This window comes from Muscardinus avellanarius (assembly GCF_963383645.1).
Source record: "Muscardinus avellanarius genome assembly, chromosome: 5".
In the NCBI taxonomy this organism is placed as follows: Eukaryota; Metazoa; Chordata; class Mammalia; order Rodentia; family Gliridae; genus Muscardinus; species Muscardinus avellanarius.
In genome coordinates this window covers 62446327-62463251 of record NC_137790.1, presented here as the reverse complement: position 1 = coordinate 62463251, position 16925 = coordinate 62446327, and the positions used below count along the sequence as shown (strand labels likewise).

Genomic DNA, 16925 nt, shown 5'->3' with positions numbered 1-16925 from the left:
TCATCTATCATTTCTAGCCAAGAGCCCTGAAGCTGGAGATTAGAATGCCGGTTTTCTGGTGGAACAGCCAACCAGAGTCTCAGGGGACGGTAGCTATTGCCTGTATTTCTAACCTTTTACCAGCTTCCATCCATGCCAGGGAGAAACTAGGACCTCTCAAGAATACAGTAATATGATCCCTGGTTAGCATAATATAAAAACAACCTAGTCATGTTTTCCATGGGCTCTTCCAACCTCCAACTAAAAACATAAAGCAGGGAGAAAGAGATAAAAATATTTGCGGGGAACTATAAATAGGTATATACTGTCTGTGGATACACAGCCAAGCACGCTGACCCAAATGAGTATGTGTCTGAGAAAACCACGCAGTCAGAAGCAGAAACCTGAGAATCTCCCCCTTCGTGGTGCAGTATGAGAACAGCCCAGAAGGGAAAGAGCCCTGGCTACTTAGCATGGAAGGGGTTAAGTCCTCAGTCATCCAATTCTAGAGAGATTTATGATGATGTGTAGCGTTTCAAAACTTTCCCCCAGCCCAAAGCACAGCCCTCTCCTCTCACCGAGTCCATGCTGGATGGCACCAAGTGGGAAGGAGGCGTGTTTTGCTGATCTGTTAAATTCTTAGTGAAGTTTCCTTGATTGCTAGTGGCCGCTGTTGTTGGTCTGGAGCAAAAGTGAGGTAGTCCTGACATTTCCGGAACCGAATCCAGACAAGAGGGAGAAGAAAGGGAAGGAGAAGAAAAAGAGCAAACAAGGTAGGGAGAAATAATGGGAGGAGAGCAGCATAGGAAAAGGGAGGGGGGAGTCCTTTTCAACATTGCATTCCTGTGTTTTCCCTCAGCCTGGAAAACATATTAATCCCAGCGCTTTGACTCCCGGAAACAAAGAGACCAAGCCAGACTGTGGGGGGAAAGGGTGATAAGAAGTATCCTGGAACTCAAAGAGGGAAAGAGGGGAGTTTTGGAAACCTTTAGGACTCTTCTTTAAGGGACTGGAGCTCGCAGACGCGCAGGACCAGGGAGACAAATGGAGATACAAAGATTTACAAGGACAGCGCCTCTCACCTCATCCCACTTGTCCAGAAGGTAAAAAGACGCAGGCAGAGGGAAAAGGAGTCAGCTCAGCGCTCAGCCAAGGACAGGCTGTGATCTGCGGTGCGACTTGGAACGCTGGAGCGGCCGCACACCCCTTTTGTATCGCTCAGCCTCCACAAGGACAGAGAGGGCTGGGAGGAAAAGTATTTCATCTAGGAACCGGTCCTGGGAACCAAACTTCAGATTTCGTTTGAAACTCTCCGCATTCCATCTCTATGAGCTCTGATGTAAGTGTGTAATCCTTTCTGTCTTTGGTGTATGGGTGTGTTGCTTTGTTACAGAAATGAAATGTGAATGTTGTCATAATTCATATACTCAGTTTGTATTATTATTTTTTTTAATCCGGAGGATCCAGAGTTAGTTCAAACAGTGTGAGCATGCTGACGGGTGAACTAAGTTGGATTTCCTGCCTAATGTAACTGGCTCTGCTGGGCACTGACAAATGACAAGGGCTTACCAGTAACAGGATCTTATCCTATTTTTTTTTTAATTCCCTGACTTCTCTCCTTTTTTATTCATCCACCTCCAGCTCCCTCTTCCTCTTGGCCAAGATAGAGAAAATGACCAGCTCTGTTTGCAACTAAATGATTTTCTTTCTTTCCTCTCCCCTTCCCTTTGTCTTATGACCCCCGCTGCATGCTGAAGTGGATTCCACAATGAGGTGGAGAATGGGCCTCCGTGTGGCGGTGCTGTTGGTCATGTGGCTGGTTTGTGGATCAGAACCCCAACCTGCGGCTCCTGCGACTAGAGGGAGCCATGGAGGCCAGAAAGCGCCTTTGGTCTTGCCAGCCAACAGCAGGCCAGCTCGATTTCTAAGGCACACGGGGAGGTCTCGGGGAATTGAGAGATCGACCTCTGAAGAGCCCACCCCGCATCCTCTCCAAAGAAGAAGGAGTGTGCGGGTGATGAGACTGGCTCGGCCGACGCCAGCCACCTCGGGCATCTATGGGGCTCCAGTGAGACCCACAGCCAGGAGCGGCCCTCGGGAGATGGTGCGAGATGAGGGGTCCCCAGCTCGCTCGAGAATGTTGCGTTTCCCCTCGGGGTCCGGCTCGCCCAACATCCTCGCCAGCTTTGCGGGGAAGAACCGGGTGTGGGTCATCTCAGCCCCTCACGCCTCTGAAGGCTACTACCGCCTCATGATGAGCCTCCTGAAGGACGACGTGTACTGCGAGCTGGCCGAAAGGCACATCCAGCAGATCGTGCTGTTCCACCAGGCGGGCGAGGAAGGGGGCAAGGTGCGACGGATCACCAGCGAGGGCCAGATCCTGGAGCAGCCCCTGGAGCCCAGCCTCATCCCCAAGCTGATGAGCTTTCTGAAGCTGGAGAAGGGCAAGTTTGGCATGGTGCTCCTAAAGAAGACGCTGCAGGTGGAGGAGCGCTACCCTTACCCCGTCAGGCTGGAGGCCATGTACGAGGTCATCGACCAGGGTCCCATCCGCAAGATAGAGAAGATCAGGCAGAAGGGTTTTGTCCAAAAGTGTAAGGCCTCAGGTATTGAAGGCCAGGTGGTAGAGGAGGGGAAAGATGGTGGTGGAGGAGTGGGAAAGCCCAGCCTGGGCAATGAGAAGAGGAGAGAGGACTCCAGGAGAGCCCAGATCCCCCCAACCAGAGAGACTCTGGTGAAGGTGATTAGAAAACTGGCCACCACCACAGCGGCTCCTCCCCCGCCTCCCCCAACCCCAAGGGCCACCACGCTTCATCCTGCTCCAGACACAGCTGCTGCTCGGGCCACGTCCAGGATGGTGACAGTGGCTGTGAGACCTGCCACCACCACTGCCTTGCCCATCACTCAGAGGCCCTGGACCCCGCGGGTGCACCCCTCCATGACCTCCCAGAGACCCCCTATAACAGCAGAGGTGACCACTGCCAGGGGACCCTCAGTCTCAGAGAATCTCTACCCTCCACCCAAGAAGGAGCAGCATAGGGAGCGGCCCCACACTACCCGGAGGCCCAGCAAGGCCACCAGCTTTGAGAGCTTCACAGCTGCCCCTCCTACCACCATCTCGGAGCCCAGCACCAGGGCAGCAGGTTCCGGGCGTTTCCGGGACAACCGCACAGACAGGCGGGAACAAGGCCACCGGGACCCAAATGTGGTGCCAGGTCCTCACAAGCCAGCGAAGGGGAAGCCTCCTAAGAAGAAGGCCCAGGACAAAATTCTTAGCAACGAGTATGAGGATAAGTATGAGCTCAGCCGGCCTACTGCCTCTCAGCTGGAGGAGGAGCTGCAGGCCGGGAATATTCCCTCCCAAAACGGGAAAGAGTCTAAAAAGCATACAAAGTTGGAGAAACCTGAGAAAGAGAAGAAAAAAAAGGTGAAGAATGAGAAACCAGACAAATTACTCAAGAGTGAAAAGCAAATGAAGAAGGCTGAGAAAAAGAGCAAGCAGGAGAAAGAGAAGAATAAGAAGAAAAAAGCAGGAAAAGCAGAGCAGGATGGCTACCAGAGACCCACGGCCAAACAGCCCACTCCCGGCCCCCAGAAGTCAGTGGCTGACCTGCTGGGGTCCTTCGAAGGCAGACGAAGGCTCCTTGTAAGTACCCTCCCCAAACAGTTCTGCAGGCTGAGGCAAAGCACTTTCACGTTTGTCCTGTTGGTTTTGTAAAAACTGGGGCTGAGCCTGTGCCATGTCAAGAAGCTCAGAAAGTTTGGCAAGAAAGGGCAGTCAGGCCAATAGTTGCATTTGATGTAGGTGTTCTATGAACCTCTCAGCCATTTTCTGGGCTACAGAGTCCATGGCTAGGAGATCTAGAGGTGAGCCTGGCCAAGCAACTATAGTCGACTTTTTCCAAAATGGATAGTACCCTCTTTTCCTTTCTGTTCTCTTCCAAGGTATATTTCTGGACACAGCACCCTTTGATCAAGTCTAAAAGATAAAAGAAAAATGAAGGGCATTTCCTGAATGGAATGCATTAACTCCAGTTATAACTCAAGAGAGGTATTTCTCTCTGCTAGAACTTAGGAACTAGACACATAGATGACATGATAGAGTTCATTTTTCTTCTTAATTTGGTCTGTATCAACATTGGAAACCTCAAAGGGGAGGAAAGGGCAGCCTAGGTGGAGACTGGCTTTGATTGGAGTAAAGAAGGAACCTGGTTAGTATGAGTCTCACAAATTCTTTTAAAACCAGCTGGCAGAAATCAGTCTCTCCTCTGTCCCTGCCTGCTCACCAGTAAAAGGCAGAGGGATGCGATGTGGGGATGGGATGGGAACTGGAGAAATGCTCCAATTTCCACGACACTGGGGATATATCTGAATTTGGAGTCTAGATGTCAGTTTCTCTTTAAATAATGTAGAGGGGGTGAGAGACAGACAGAACAAAAAAAGAGGCAAGCAGTTACTTCTACATTGTCTATGGTTCTGAGTGTCACCAGTGTTGAATGAGTCACATATTCATCTCAGTATCCCTCTCTTTCTTTGCCATTACTTTCTACTATTCATAGAATGGGAACAGAATCTAGTATAATCTAAGGAGAGATTTGGGCAGAAATAACCCCATTTTGGATGCAAGAGCAATTCTCATTAGCAATGTGAAAATGTCTCCCTCCCCGTGTTTCCTGTCTCCCTCTTTTAGGACCCCTCCTAAATTTCCCCCTTGGCTTCTTAATGCCATAATTTCACTCCAGGCTGTCAAGGAGAAAAGGGTATGTTACAATTAATTCAGAGTACGAGATCAGTACATTAATGTTGGGTAATGTGAGTCAGGAATGATTTTCTCAGGTACCTGGGTGAGGGGTCATCTCAAGTCATTGTGACAGGCCCATCCTACTGAGCATTAGCAGGCTTGCTCCACGCCCTGCACTCACCCTGCAAATGGGATAGGTGTTCTTCCCTTTCTCAAAGAGCCTTCAAATTTTTCTGGTCTGGCCTTAGTTTAGTTTAATGATCTTGGCAGAGGGACTCTGATGCTCATTTATCGTTAACAGTTTCAAAAAGTTTAAATACCCCTTTGAAGTGATATTCAGAGCAGAGGTGTTTGTGGTGCTTTTCCTGGGTGGGACACGTCCTAAATTCTCTCCCACCAAGAGTGGAGCTATGGATTCAAACAAAGTCTAAGCTCTGATTCTACGTGTGTGTGTGTGTGTGTGTGTGTGTGTGTGTGTGTGTGTGTGTGTGCATTATTTTCCATGTTGTTACAATTTTTACTCAGAGCTTTAAAGTGACTGTATAAACTTAGGTTATTAGAAGTTAGGCTTTGTTAAGAGTGTTTAATAGCTGCATGAATAATCCCAGAGTCCTTAAACTTAAATGAGAATGTTTCAATTAGAGTCAATAGAGTCACTGATTTAAGGGTAGAACTCTTATCGAGTTCCTGAATATTTGTTAGAGGACCTGTGGTGGCAAACTGCTCTCTTTGGGCCGTGGGAAAGCACTGTGGCTCCATCTCTCTCCTTCTGAGCACCTGGGACTTTGTCCAGCCCACTAAAGCATGTCACCCAATTCTGTCCATTTAGGCAAAAAGGCAGGCAAAACATGACCAGGTTTTAACCAGCGAAAAAATAATCATGGGTAAAATGTCAGGATTGTAATTGTGCACCCATCTGGCAAACATTTTGATTGCCCCTAAGTTGTGAGTCAAAAGAAAGGGGTTTTTAGACTGTATCTCTGATCTGAGTCATGCTTTTGATTTCTCCCTCCTTCCCTCTGCTCCCTTAGTTAGAGATCTAAAAACCCAGCTGGGCCTTTTCTGCTTTTAACAGTATCCCTGGTCATAAATTTCTAGCAAATGGAACTCAAAGGACGGCTTCTGCTGATGTCATGTGAAGCAAAACAGAAACCAGCTGGAGCTGCTCCTGGCAGTGTTGGCTCTTTGGAACTGAAAAGAGAATCAGATTTGTTATTAGAAAGAAAATACCAACAGGAGGCTTTCCAGGCTTTCGCGTGCCCAGCTGATGATCATATCAGAAATGTGCTTTCTGAGGGGAAAATATAATGCTGTATGAAGTAAGAGTGGATTAGAAAAGACCAGAGGAAATTAACATGAGACAAAAACAAAGGATAAAGAGAAAAAGAGTTTAAATGGAGAGGGAGGAGGCCAGCAGTTCTGGACGAAAGACATTACTGGGGCTGTCAGTCCTTTTCCCCGCTCATTTTTTCCATCAAACTCTGCTGATGTTATTCAGGAAGCTTGGTGATTCAATTAATATTCATTAAGACTTTGCATCCTAGAACAGTTCAAGTATGGCTGGGAGCATTTATGTCCAAGTGGCCTGGCCCTAACCCAGTGTGCAGGTTTGTGTTCCAAAAAATAATTGGGGCCTTTGATTTAATCTTTTCAGCTTCTCAGTAACCTGATGGCTAACTATAATTTATTGTAAACCCCTTTGTGCTTTGCATTTATTTACACCATTCTTCAGATGTGAATACATCACGGAATTGCTATTTAACTAAGAACTTAGAGAAATCCTGATAGGTTGATAGATTGTGGTTGGGCCGGTAGCATCTTACAGACCGTGAAGGACATGCAGGTAGAGCGAGCATCCTGTTCTCAGGCCAGAATTCAGTCTTTCTACTCTCTGCCTCTCAGCCCCCAACAGAGAAGGGCACATTCTGCAAGGTGCTTTGCTGAGACTTTTTGGGTTGATTCTCACAACAGTCTCACAAGGGATGATTTATTAGCCCCACCCCTTTTTGGTGGTACTGGGGTTCCTGGAAACACTTCTACCTCCGGATTACACTCCCAGACCTATTTTATATTTTTTATTTGGAAACAGGGTCTCTTAAGCCAGCAAGGCTGGCTTCAAACCAGCATGCTCCTCCCAAGAGCGGGGGTTACAAGGTGTGCCACCACGCCCGGCCTATTAGCCCCATTTTTACAGTCAAGGAAACAGAAGGTTAGAGAGGTTGAGAAGTTATCCAAGGTGTATAGTATATAGCTAATGTGTGGCAAAGCCAAAATTAGAACTCAGGTCTGTTTTATTTTAAAGCTCAGTCTCGGACCACACCCCTGTTCTATCTTTCTGGGAATCTGAGCTTCTCATAGCAAATACCACAGAGTGAAAGGAAAACTGAAAATGTAACTTGTTAGTTAATAAATGAGAACATTTAAAAATGTGTTGAACTCAGGTAAGTGGTAGGATATTTCTATATTCTTAATGAATATTTTTATATCCTACCACTTATCTGGGAAATATTATTGACATTTCTGCCAAACACATATGTATACTTTTCCTTTTCTTCTCTCTCTCTCTCTCTCTCTCTCTCCCTCCCTCTCTCTCTCTCCCTCCCTCTTTCTTTCTTTCTTTCTTTCTTTCTTTCTTTCTTTCTTTCTTTCTTTCTTTCCTTCTTACTCTCTCTTTTCTTTTTTTTTCGTGGTACTAGGGATTGAACCTAGGAGCTTTCTTACCTTTAAGCTATACCCCAGCCCTAGTTTTTAAATGTTTAAAATTTTAAAATAGAGCTTCAATAAGTTTCTGAGGGCCTCGCTAACTTTCTGACCTGGAACCTGTTTTTCTCCTGTCTCAGTCTCCCAAGTATTGGGGTTATACTAAGCCTGGCTGAGTTTCTACCTTTAATACCTAGCTAGTTCTCTGCACCTTACCTCTCTGGCTTTCCAACAAAACAGCAGATTGGATCCCAGTTCCCAGAATCCTTCAGACTGCTTGGTGTCATTTTGGGGTCAACTGTAGTGAGAGTACAGACAAGCTGTTTGTCACCAAGACACTGGACTACGGCGGAGCATAGCTGACAGGCCATCATTTAGTCCTTGAGACCTACCTACTCATCCCTTAACAAGGGGCCTCAGTAGGCTGAATTGCATAAATTCAAGTGCAAATTGAAGCTTTCTTTGGCAACTAAGTCTCCTGTAATTCATGTGGGTTAATATTTTCAACCTTCCTTCAGAGATCTGAATATTGGGATGGCAACCTACTTATTAGTTTTAATTTTAGAAAAGGATTTTAAGATTCTGATTTACAAGGCAGACTACTAGCTTGAAAGTTGTTTTTCAGAATCTTGTAAAAATCTAGTGTTTTGAACCCAACACAGTATTTAGAATGATCTGAGGCTTAAAATATCTTCTCCTTAGCACCTTCCCATTCCTGTTCCTCCTTTTACTTACACAAACAGGCGTCCTTCTCCCCTAACACCAGCTGGAACAGAAACATGAATAAGAACCACAACATAATTTTAAATTCACAGTACACCCCCTGATTTATTGCCACCGAACTAGAAAGAGGCCAGGTGATGACAGTAGTGTTCACCAAGGAAACCTAGGATGCTCTTCTTAGGAAGAGGAGAGCAAAATGGTTTCCTTTTTAAATACTGTCTGAAATGCTGCCAAACTGGAGAATGAAGGTGATGGAGGTGTTGGCACGCAGAGAGAGAGCCCTTGAGATGTGTCAGAGTATCAGCCGCCTCTGTTTCCCCTGTGCAAGCCAGAGGAGCAGATTCAGTACAAGGGAGGAGGTCTATCCAGCTGGCTCCTGGGCAGCACCTAGACACTTGTGACCAGGGGCCCTAAGCTCCTGAGTCCCTCCCCTCTACTCTTGCTGGTGCGCTCCCTGTGGCCTGGCTCGTGGGCAAGCATCACTCCCACGGCCAGCAACACCATGGCAGGATCAGTGCCTTTGAGGAATTTGACAACAACGTATATGATCATCATAAATAAAAGAAATACAGAAACTTCCATGTGAGCTGTGCAGACAGCCAGAACAGCAATTAAAAGGAGAACATAAGCCAGGTGTGGTAGCCTATAATCCTAGTACTTGGTAGGCTGAGTCAGGAGGGTCACACATTCAAGGTCAGCCTCAGCAACTTAGTGAGGCTCTCAGCAACTTAGCAAGACCATGTTCAGGGGCCGGGGATGTAGCTCCGAGGTAGAATGCCCCTGTGTTCAATCCCCAGCAATTCTCCCACACAAAAAAATAAGAGGAAAGAGTGATTGAGGTAAAGCGGGAGGTGGGAAACACAGCGTGTGTGTGTGTGTGTGTGTGTGTGTGTGTGTGTGTGTGTGTAAGCATATCTTAGTTGTCACAACTTTATGAAATTGGCACAAAATTTGTTCCATTATAAAGATGGCAAATCTGAGGTTTATAAGATGAAGTGCCCTTGGTAACGCTACAGGCCCCCTTAGGGTTGAACTAGGTCAGAACCACCAGCCTTCCAACTTTGGCTGCAGTCACCCTCCCTCTGTGCCATCCTGCCCAAGATTCCTTTCATTTCATCATTTAGACTGGTCTGGCTGCTGGTGGGGTGGAACGGGGAGTGATAAAGAGGTCACGTAAGGGAGGAACATTAGAAAGAGAGAGCCCAAATGCTTGTAATCTCAGTACTTTGGAGGCTGAGACAGGACATTCACAGGCTCAAGGACAACCTCAGCAAATCAGCAAGAATCTCAGTAACTTAGCAAGACCCTGTCTGTAATAAAAAAAAAAAAAAAAGTGCTGGGACTATAGGTTGGAGGTAGAACACCCCAGGTGCAGTCCCCAGTATGAGAGAGAGAGGGAGGGAAGGATAGAGGAGGGAGGGAGGGAGACAGACAGACAGAGAGACAGACAGACAGACAGACAGACAATATTTACCAAACCCAAATCCTGCAGGGCCAGAAGCCAGGAAATGGATCATGTGAAACAAGTGTCACCTCACATGTGGCTTAAGGCATCCTTGGGCAAAAACCAAGGTGAAAAGAAGCCTCAGAGATTTTCATTTATTTAAGATTCCCACTGGCTGTCCTTGGCCCAGAGCTACTGCTCTCAGAACACAGTGAGAGGAGCTGCCACGCGGGAAGGAAGAGGTTGTCTGTGATTATACGTTGTCTGAAATTCTTAATTATACCCACTCAGGGGAAGGAGAGGACTTCTGGAAGCTTTGAGAACTCTTAAAATCGAGTCCTATCTGGTCTGCCTGTGAATTGTAGGAGTTCTTGTCAAAATTTCAGATCAATGAAACAAAATCCATGGATGGATCTGAAGTGAAGGAACAAGTAATTATCACTCCCTGGCACATGGGCAGCTCTGCCTAGAAACTCCTTTCAACAGACTGGAAGTACAGCCTTAGCCTTAGTTAAAGGAAGGAATCCAAAATCATTAATAGCAAATCTCTTTCTCTCACCTTTATTTTTATTGTTTGATGCTTTCACTTAAGCCTTCATCTTGTTTATTTCAAAATACTGTGCTTTTGAGCAAAGAACAAGAAAGGAAAAACCTAAAATATGTCAAGTAGAACTCCAAGTTGCAGTCTGTCATCTCAAATTCCATACAGCTAATTAACAGCTAACCAACCAAGCAACCAGAAATATCATCACTGAATCTTTTTAGAGTCACCTTAAATCATTTTTAACCTAAGTGTGAATCCATGAACAAATTTTGGAATTTTTATTATTGCCGCCTTTGGGAAATTACATTTCTAAGACATTTCCTAGCCATCTGAACAGTTATATAAACAAAATAAAAAGTGAGTCGGGCGTGGTGGCACACGCTTGTAATTCCAGCATTCGGGAGGCTGAGACGGGAGGATCACAGTTCGGGGACAGCCTCAGCTACTTAGGCCCTCCACAACTTAGTGAGACCCTGTTTCAAAACAAAGAATAAAAAAAAAAATAGGGCAGGGGATGTAGCTCATAAGTTGAATGTCCCTGGGTTCCATCCCCAGACTCGCAAAAAAAAAAAAAAAAAAAAAAAAAAAAAAAAAAAAAAAAAAAAAAAAAAAAGAACTGGAGCTTGTTTATTTAAAACAAATATAAATCTGAAGGGGAAAAAATAATCCCAGAAAACCTTTGAGAATATGCCACTCAAAGGCTCTTAAACAGTTTTTAATTTCCTTGAGGGAGAGTATTTTTATCATGCATAGAGAATCATAGCAGGGAAAGCCTGCAGGTAACAATAAACACATCTGACAGAGAAAAATAAACAGCAAGATCAAGTTGGTACCAAATTTGTTGACTGTTTGTGATAAAATATTTAGAAGAGGTCAACAACACGGTGACTTCCCCTGTGACGAATGCCAAGCAAACAGCCACACGCTTCAGGAATAGTTCTCAGGCTGGGTGGGTAAATAGGAAAGTGGTTGATAAATACGAATGTGGTCAACTGCAAGAATCTGTTTACAGAAAAAACAATTGACAGAGGCCTGCCTCTGAGCTCAGTAAGAGTCAGCAAAGGGTGAAGAGACTGTGTATTGTAGACATCTGGGCCTGTGAGCTCTTTGGGGTCAAGAAGATCAACAAGGGGCCTGGTTATCATCAGAATAACGTTTCACACACTCCCTCCTCCAAGGGGAAAAGGGCATCATACCCACCCACTTATTGAGAGGAGGGGAGAAAATGGCTCTGGTTTCAGCTCAGGGAAAGATAGTGAAATTGAAGAAGGCAATTAAAAATGATGAATGTCTGTAATCCTAGTACTTAGGAGGTTGAGATTGGAGGATTGCAGGCTCGAGGACGGCCTCAGCAAATTAATGAGACTCTCAGAACTTAGCGAGACCCTGTTTGAAAATAAAAATTTAAAAAGGATTAGGGTAGAGTTCAGAGGCAGAATGCTCCTGGGTTCAATACCCAGTACCCAAAAAGTTAAAAGTAAAAAATTGCAAAACCAAGAGAGTAGGAAAGCATTTATACTAGGTTATATAAAAACATCGAGGCATTCTTATAAAAGAAATTAAAGGAAATAATCTCAGTATTTGGGAGACTGAGACAGCAATTTATCAAGACCCTGTTTCAAAATAAAAAATAAAAATAGGGCTGGGGATGTAGCTTAGAGGTAGGATGCCTTTGTGTTCAATCCTCAGTAACACAGACACACACACACACATAGAAGTATCTTCATTAGAATTAAAATAATGATTTGTGGTTTCTCAGATATCTGGTGACTATAGTGTCTCTTTTGATTGCTCTGTCTTTCTTCTTTTTCCCCTGATGAAGCCAAGGATCACAAAGTGAGATTGAAAGACAAAGGGATAGGTGAAAAAGAAATCCCAGGTCTGAGTTGTAGAGAAGGCTAGTCTTATTGGGGAACTCTGGTATCTATCACAAGGCATCTACCATGAACTCTGCGCAGACCCAATGTGATAATAAATATCATCTATGTGATGAAACATGAGCTGAAAGGTCATTCTAAGAACATTCCACAAGGTTACCTAATAAAAATTCCAAACTATAGAATGTTTCATAGCACCCAAGATCTGGCTCTGAAACTCAGCCCTGTGGAATGTGAAAAAAGAAAAAATGTAACCACTGGATTAACCAATGTCTGGTTAGGCAATTAGAATAATGGAGGTCAAAATGAGGGGACAGAGAGAACATTGGCTCAACTGTCATTTCCTGCCAAGTATTTATGTAATACAACAGCCTTGCAAAATAAGTATTCCTGGGCAGAATTTGCAAATGAGAAAAACCAAGATACCCAGAGCAATGAAAGGGAATAATGGAAGTGGGTAGAGAACTCTAAGGTGTCTGGAGTCATTAAAAGAAGGGAAGGGGCAGGCATGGTGGTGCACACCTGTAACCCCAGTACTTGGGAGGCGGATACAGGAGGATCTGCAGGTTCAAGGCCAGTTTCAGCAACTTGGGGAGGCTTTCTGCAACCTAGCAATAACCTGTTTCAAAACAAAATAATTTTTTTTTAAGAGCTGGGGGTATAGCTCCAAGATAGAATGCCCCTGGATTTAATTGCTTATAGTAAGAAAGGAAGGGGAAAAGAAAGGAAGGGAAAAGGAAAGGAAAGGAAGAAAAGGAAAGAAAGAAGGAAGGAAGGTAGGGAGGCAGGCAGGCAGGCAGGCAGGCAGGCAAATGGTCTTTTCCACCTTAGAATGTTAACTGCCCAACAGAATGCTCTGCAGTTCAGGAGTCAGACACCACCTATGTTCTGTTCCAAAGCATTTCTTTAGGTTTTGCCTGGACATGCACCTGAAGTGATGAGTTAATATTTGCTTATCCTCGCCCGCCTCCAGCTGATAACGGCTCCCAAGGCTGAGAACAGCATGTACGTGCAGCAGCGGGACGAGTACCTCGAAAGCTTCTGCAAGATGGCCACCCGGAAACTTTCTGTGATCACCATCTTTGGCCCTGTCACCAACAGCACCATGAAAATCGACCACTTCCAGCTAGGTTCTCTTAAGCATTTTAATTATATTATTGTTTATTTCTCCTATCCAAGGTGGGAAAGACATTATGGGAGAGGTCTTTCTGGGATCGAAAAGGAACATTTGGATGTGTGGAGGGCTCTTTGTGAAAGCATAGGTCAGTTGACCTACCTGTTTATATAGCCATTCCAGGAGGACTCTGGTTTAAGTTTTCAGCATTTTTATTTTTATTTTTATTTATTTTTTTGCGGGTCTGGGGATGGAACCCAGGGGCATTCGACCTCCAAGCTATACCCCCTGCCCTATTTTTTATTCTTTATTTTGAAGCAGGGTCTCACTAAGTTGCAGAGGGCCTCACTAAGTAGTAGCTGAGGCTGTTCGCGAACCGTGATACTCCGGTCTCAGCCTCCTGAATGCTGGGATTACAAGTGTGCACCGCCACGCCGGGCATGTTTTCAGCATTTTAAAATGAAAAATAGAGCCAACCATGGTAGTACATGCCTGTAATCCCAGTACTTGGAATGCTAAGACAGTAGGATTACAGATCCAAGGCCAGCCTCAGCAATTTAGCAAGACCCTCAGTAATTGAGCAAGATTCTGTTTTAAAATGAAAAATAATAAGGGCTGGGACTGTAGCTCAGAAGTAGAATGGCCCTGGGATCAATATAGAAAAAAAGAAGGAAGGAAGGAAGGAAGGAAGGAAGGAAGGAAGGAAGGGAGGAAGGGAGGGAGGGAAACACTATTACTATCTCAAAGTCAGGAAGGTGGAGAAAAATGAGAAAAGTAATATAGTAAGAAGGAGAATCGGGTCTTGAGACCTTTCTGCAGCCTGAGACTTCTTGCCTATGACCGGTCCATCTGATCTGCCTACAGGCTCTATGTGTAGGTGACTCACCGTAGATGGGGACCTGCCAGACCCCTGGAAGCACTTGAGTCTGGCAAGCCTGAGGAAGGAATTAACCAGAGTTGAGAGCAAACAGTTAAGCTAAATGAAAAGCCACCAAAAATTCAGACTGAACTGTGCCCAAGTCCTTTTGGAAACAGAAGAATTTGGCTGAATGTAGAATTTTCACAATTTTTCATATTAATGATGAGTGTGAGATTCATGAGGTGCAGAGCTCAGCTTTGGGTAGCTAAGCTCTAACTTACTTCAGTTCTCAGGGGAATGTTACATGACTTATGTGATTAGTTATAAGCTTCCCAGTCAGAAGACCAAAATCTGACTCATCCAGTTTCTTTTATAATTATTATATGTCTAAAACTTTATTTTAAAAAAGCTTTTTACATTAATTTTCTACTTTTTCTGCCATTGCTGTTTAACTACAATGAAAATCCCTCAGAGTAATTCTTCATGTTTCATTACATAGATTTTTCATCTTTTTCATATAAAATATATTTAATCTGAAAACATCTGAAATAATATAAAAATGTTGCCCTATTAATTAACATTGAAAATCAATCTATAGAACACATTATCTTGCAGATCTTTCTGGCATGTGATCTTGGTAAAAATGACGATATATCACTCAGTCATAATTATGTCAAAACTATGTCATAATTATGTCAACTTGTTTTGAATACGCTCTGGTCTTCAACATTAAATATTTTTGTTTATTTATTTTATTCAAAAAGGAGCTACCCTTTAGAATTTTTAAGTACAAAATGTAGCATTGTTAACTGTAGACAATGTCAAATAGGATTTCTAGAATTTACACAAGTATTAACTTTTAGACAAGATAGGGTGTGTTCAGGGTGCTATGGCCACAGACCACAGGTATTCCTTTTCAGTTATGCTTTATCTACTCTTTTTAGCTTACTTTCCCCTGAGATGGGTAAAGAACAAGTAAACATTATCCTATCCAATGTCCCATCATAAATCTTTGTGCATTAGTGATTGACTTGTGGACATGTATCTCTGTGCTGTGTGAATATATTTGAAAAGAACCAAATCAAAGATTGACCTTAATTAAAGCAACACCAACAACAATAATTATACAAGCAAAAGACACAAAAAAGTAGTTTTGGAGATTTAAAAAAAAAGATCAAATCCAGAGTCTTAATTTATTTTTTATGTGACTGTGAGCAAATTACCTCTTAAGTCCTAGCTTAGAAGAAGCCCCTACTTTACAGGCTATCCTGAGGATAAACTAAGATAATGTATACAAACACTTGTCTAGTAATTAGCACTATTATTGTGGCCACCATCATTACTACCATTGGTCTGTAGTTATCTGGAAACCAATGAGCTGCCACAGTTTCACTAGAGTAGAATTGCAAGATAATTGCAAGATAATTATAATTGCAAGATAATTATAATTACAGCCTGCTAATTATAAAATATTATCATGTGAATCCTCAAAACTGCTCTTCTAGGTCAGACTGCATTACCACTTTTAGTGATAAAAATGAAGCCCAAAAGACCAATACTATAAGGCCACATATTTAGTGGTTAACAGGTCTTCAAACATTTGTTTCCTAAAGTTCACACTGTAGTGTGAGCCAGTGGACTTAATTATACTCCAGACATTCCAGAGAGGAAGTAGGTATTCCATCCAATACAGAGACTGGTGATGGCTGGCAAAGAAAGTCTCCAACCAAGTGTTCCCAAGGTCCAATGTGCTACCCACCAAGTCTTTGACAAAGTATTTCCATTCCTTATTTCAGAGAACTTTGGAAATGTCATCATAGTGTCTACCTCGGCCTCTGTGGTCCTTGTATAAGCATCTGGTGTTGCTGTGGCAAAATTTTTAGTATAAATCTGCTGTTTTCTACATACCTAAATTGAATATGAATGGTGGGGGGAGCGGGAGGCTGAGGTTTTCTTTTCTGCTTAATTGGAACTCAGGTATTGTGATTTGGGTATTTGTCTCGCTGAATGGCAGTCTGGACCTGATTCCGGGTGGGCAGGGGCTTTATTTTGTTCCTTGCCTAGTTCCTGGAAGATCTTTCTCTCCTTGTGCTGTGTCCCAGGTTACCCTTATGGGAAAGTCTACAGCACTTTCAGCCAAGACTGGGAATCAGCTATGGGAAAATAAGAATTGGCATGAACCATGGTCTCAGTGAACCAAACCTCAGCCTTGTCCAGTTTTCAGCTGGAAATCTATCTGATGGCTTTACTTTCCCTTAGAAATAAATCAAGCAGTCCCTCCTTTTTCATACTTTCACTGAGCTTTGCAAGCAGATGCCTGCACTCAACTACAGTGTGGGCCATGCTTGCCAGCTGGTCCATCTTTATTTAGATGATTGATAGTGAACCTACCAATATCAGGAAACTTAGCTAAAAGTTTCAGGCATTAGCCTGAAGAAAGTTATCTATGCTTGAACCAGTTCCAATGCCTCTCTGGCTTTGTCAGAGTGCAGTATATTATGCTTGAGAGCTTAAAATGGCCAAATGTATGAAGGCATACTTTATTATTAGTGGAAAACTCTCAGTCTGGGATGGGGATATATATGTATATGATAGGTAGACAGACCATAGATACATTTTGTCAGGTGGAAAGAAGATGCTGCCAAATAGTACTTTATTAAAGAATGAAACTGGAGAGGAGGGACATAGCAAGCAAAGGATTTTTTCTAGCAAAATAGAGAAATGAAAAATATTTTGGCACTGGTAGTTGATCATTATTTTTTTATTTTTTGGTGGTACTGGGGTTCTTGGAAACCCTTCTACCTCCGGGCTACACTCCCAGACCTATTTTTATATTTTTATTTGGAAACAGGGTCTCTTAAGCGAGTGAGGCTGACTTCGAACCAGCGCGATCCTCCTGTCTCTGCCTCCCAAGCGCGGGGATTACAAGAGTGCGCCACCACAC

At 43.8% G+C, this 16925-nt stretch overlaps 1 protein-coding gene across 1 annotated transcript in view; it reads left to right on the top strand.

Annotated features, from left to right (window-relative positions):
- Positions 1-1747: 1747 nt before the first annotated feature.
- The window catches only part of CCDC80 (coiled-coil domain containing 80), a gene marked incomplete at both ends in the record, with an annotated part of 36311 nt that continues 21133 nt past the window's right edge, over positions 1748-16925 (top strand). The window contains 2 exons of the mRNA XM_080696268.1: positions 1748-3625; positions 12982-13138. Of these exons, the coding sequence (XP_080552394.1) occupies positions 1748-3625; positions 12982-13138 (2035 nt within the window). The remainder of the gene's footprint in view (positions 3626-12981; positions 13139-16925) is intronic.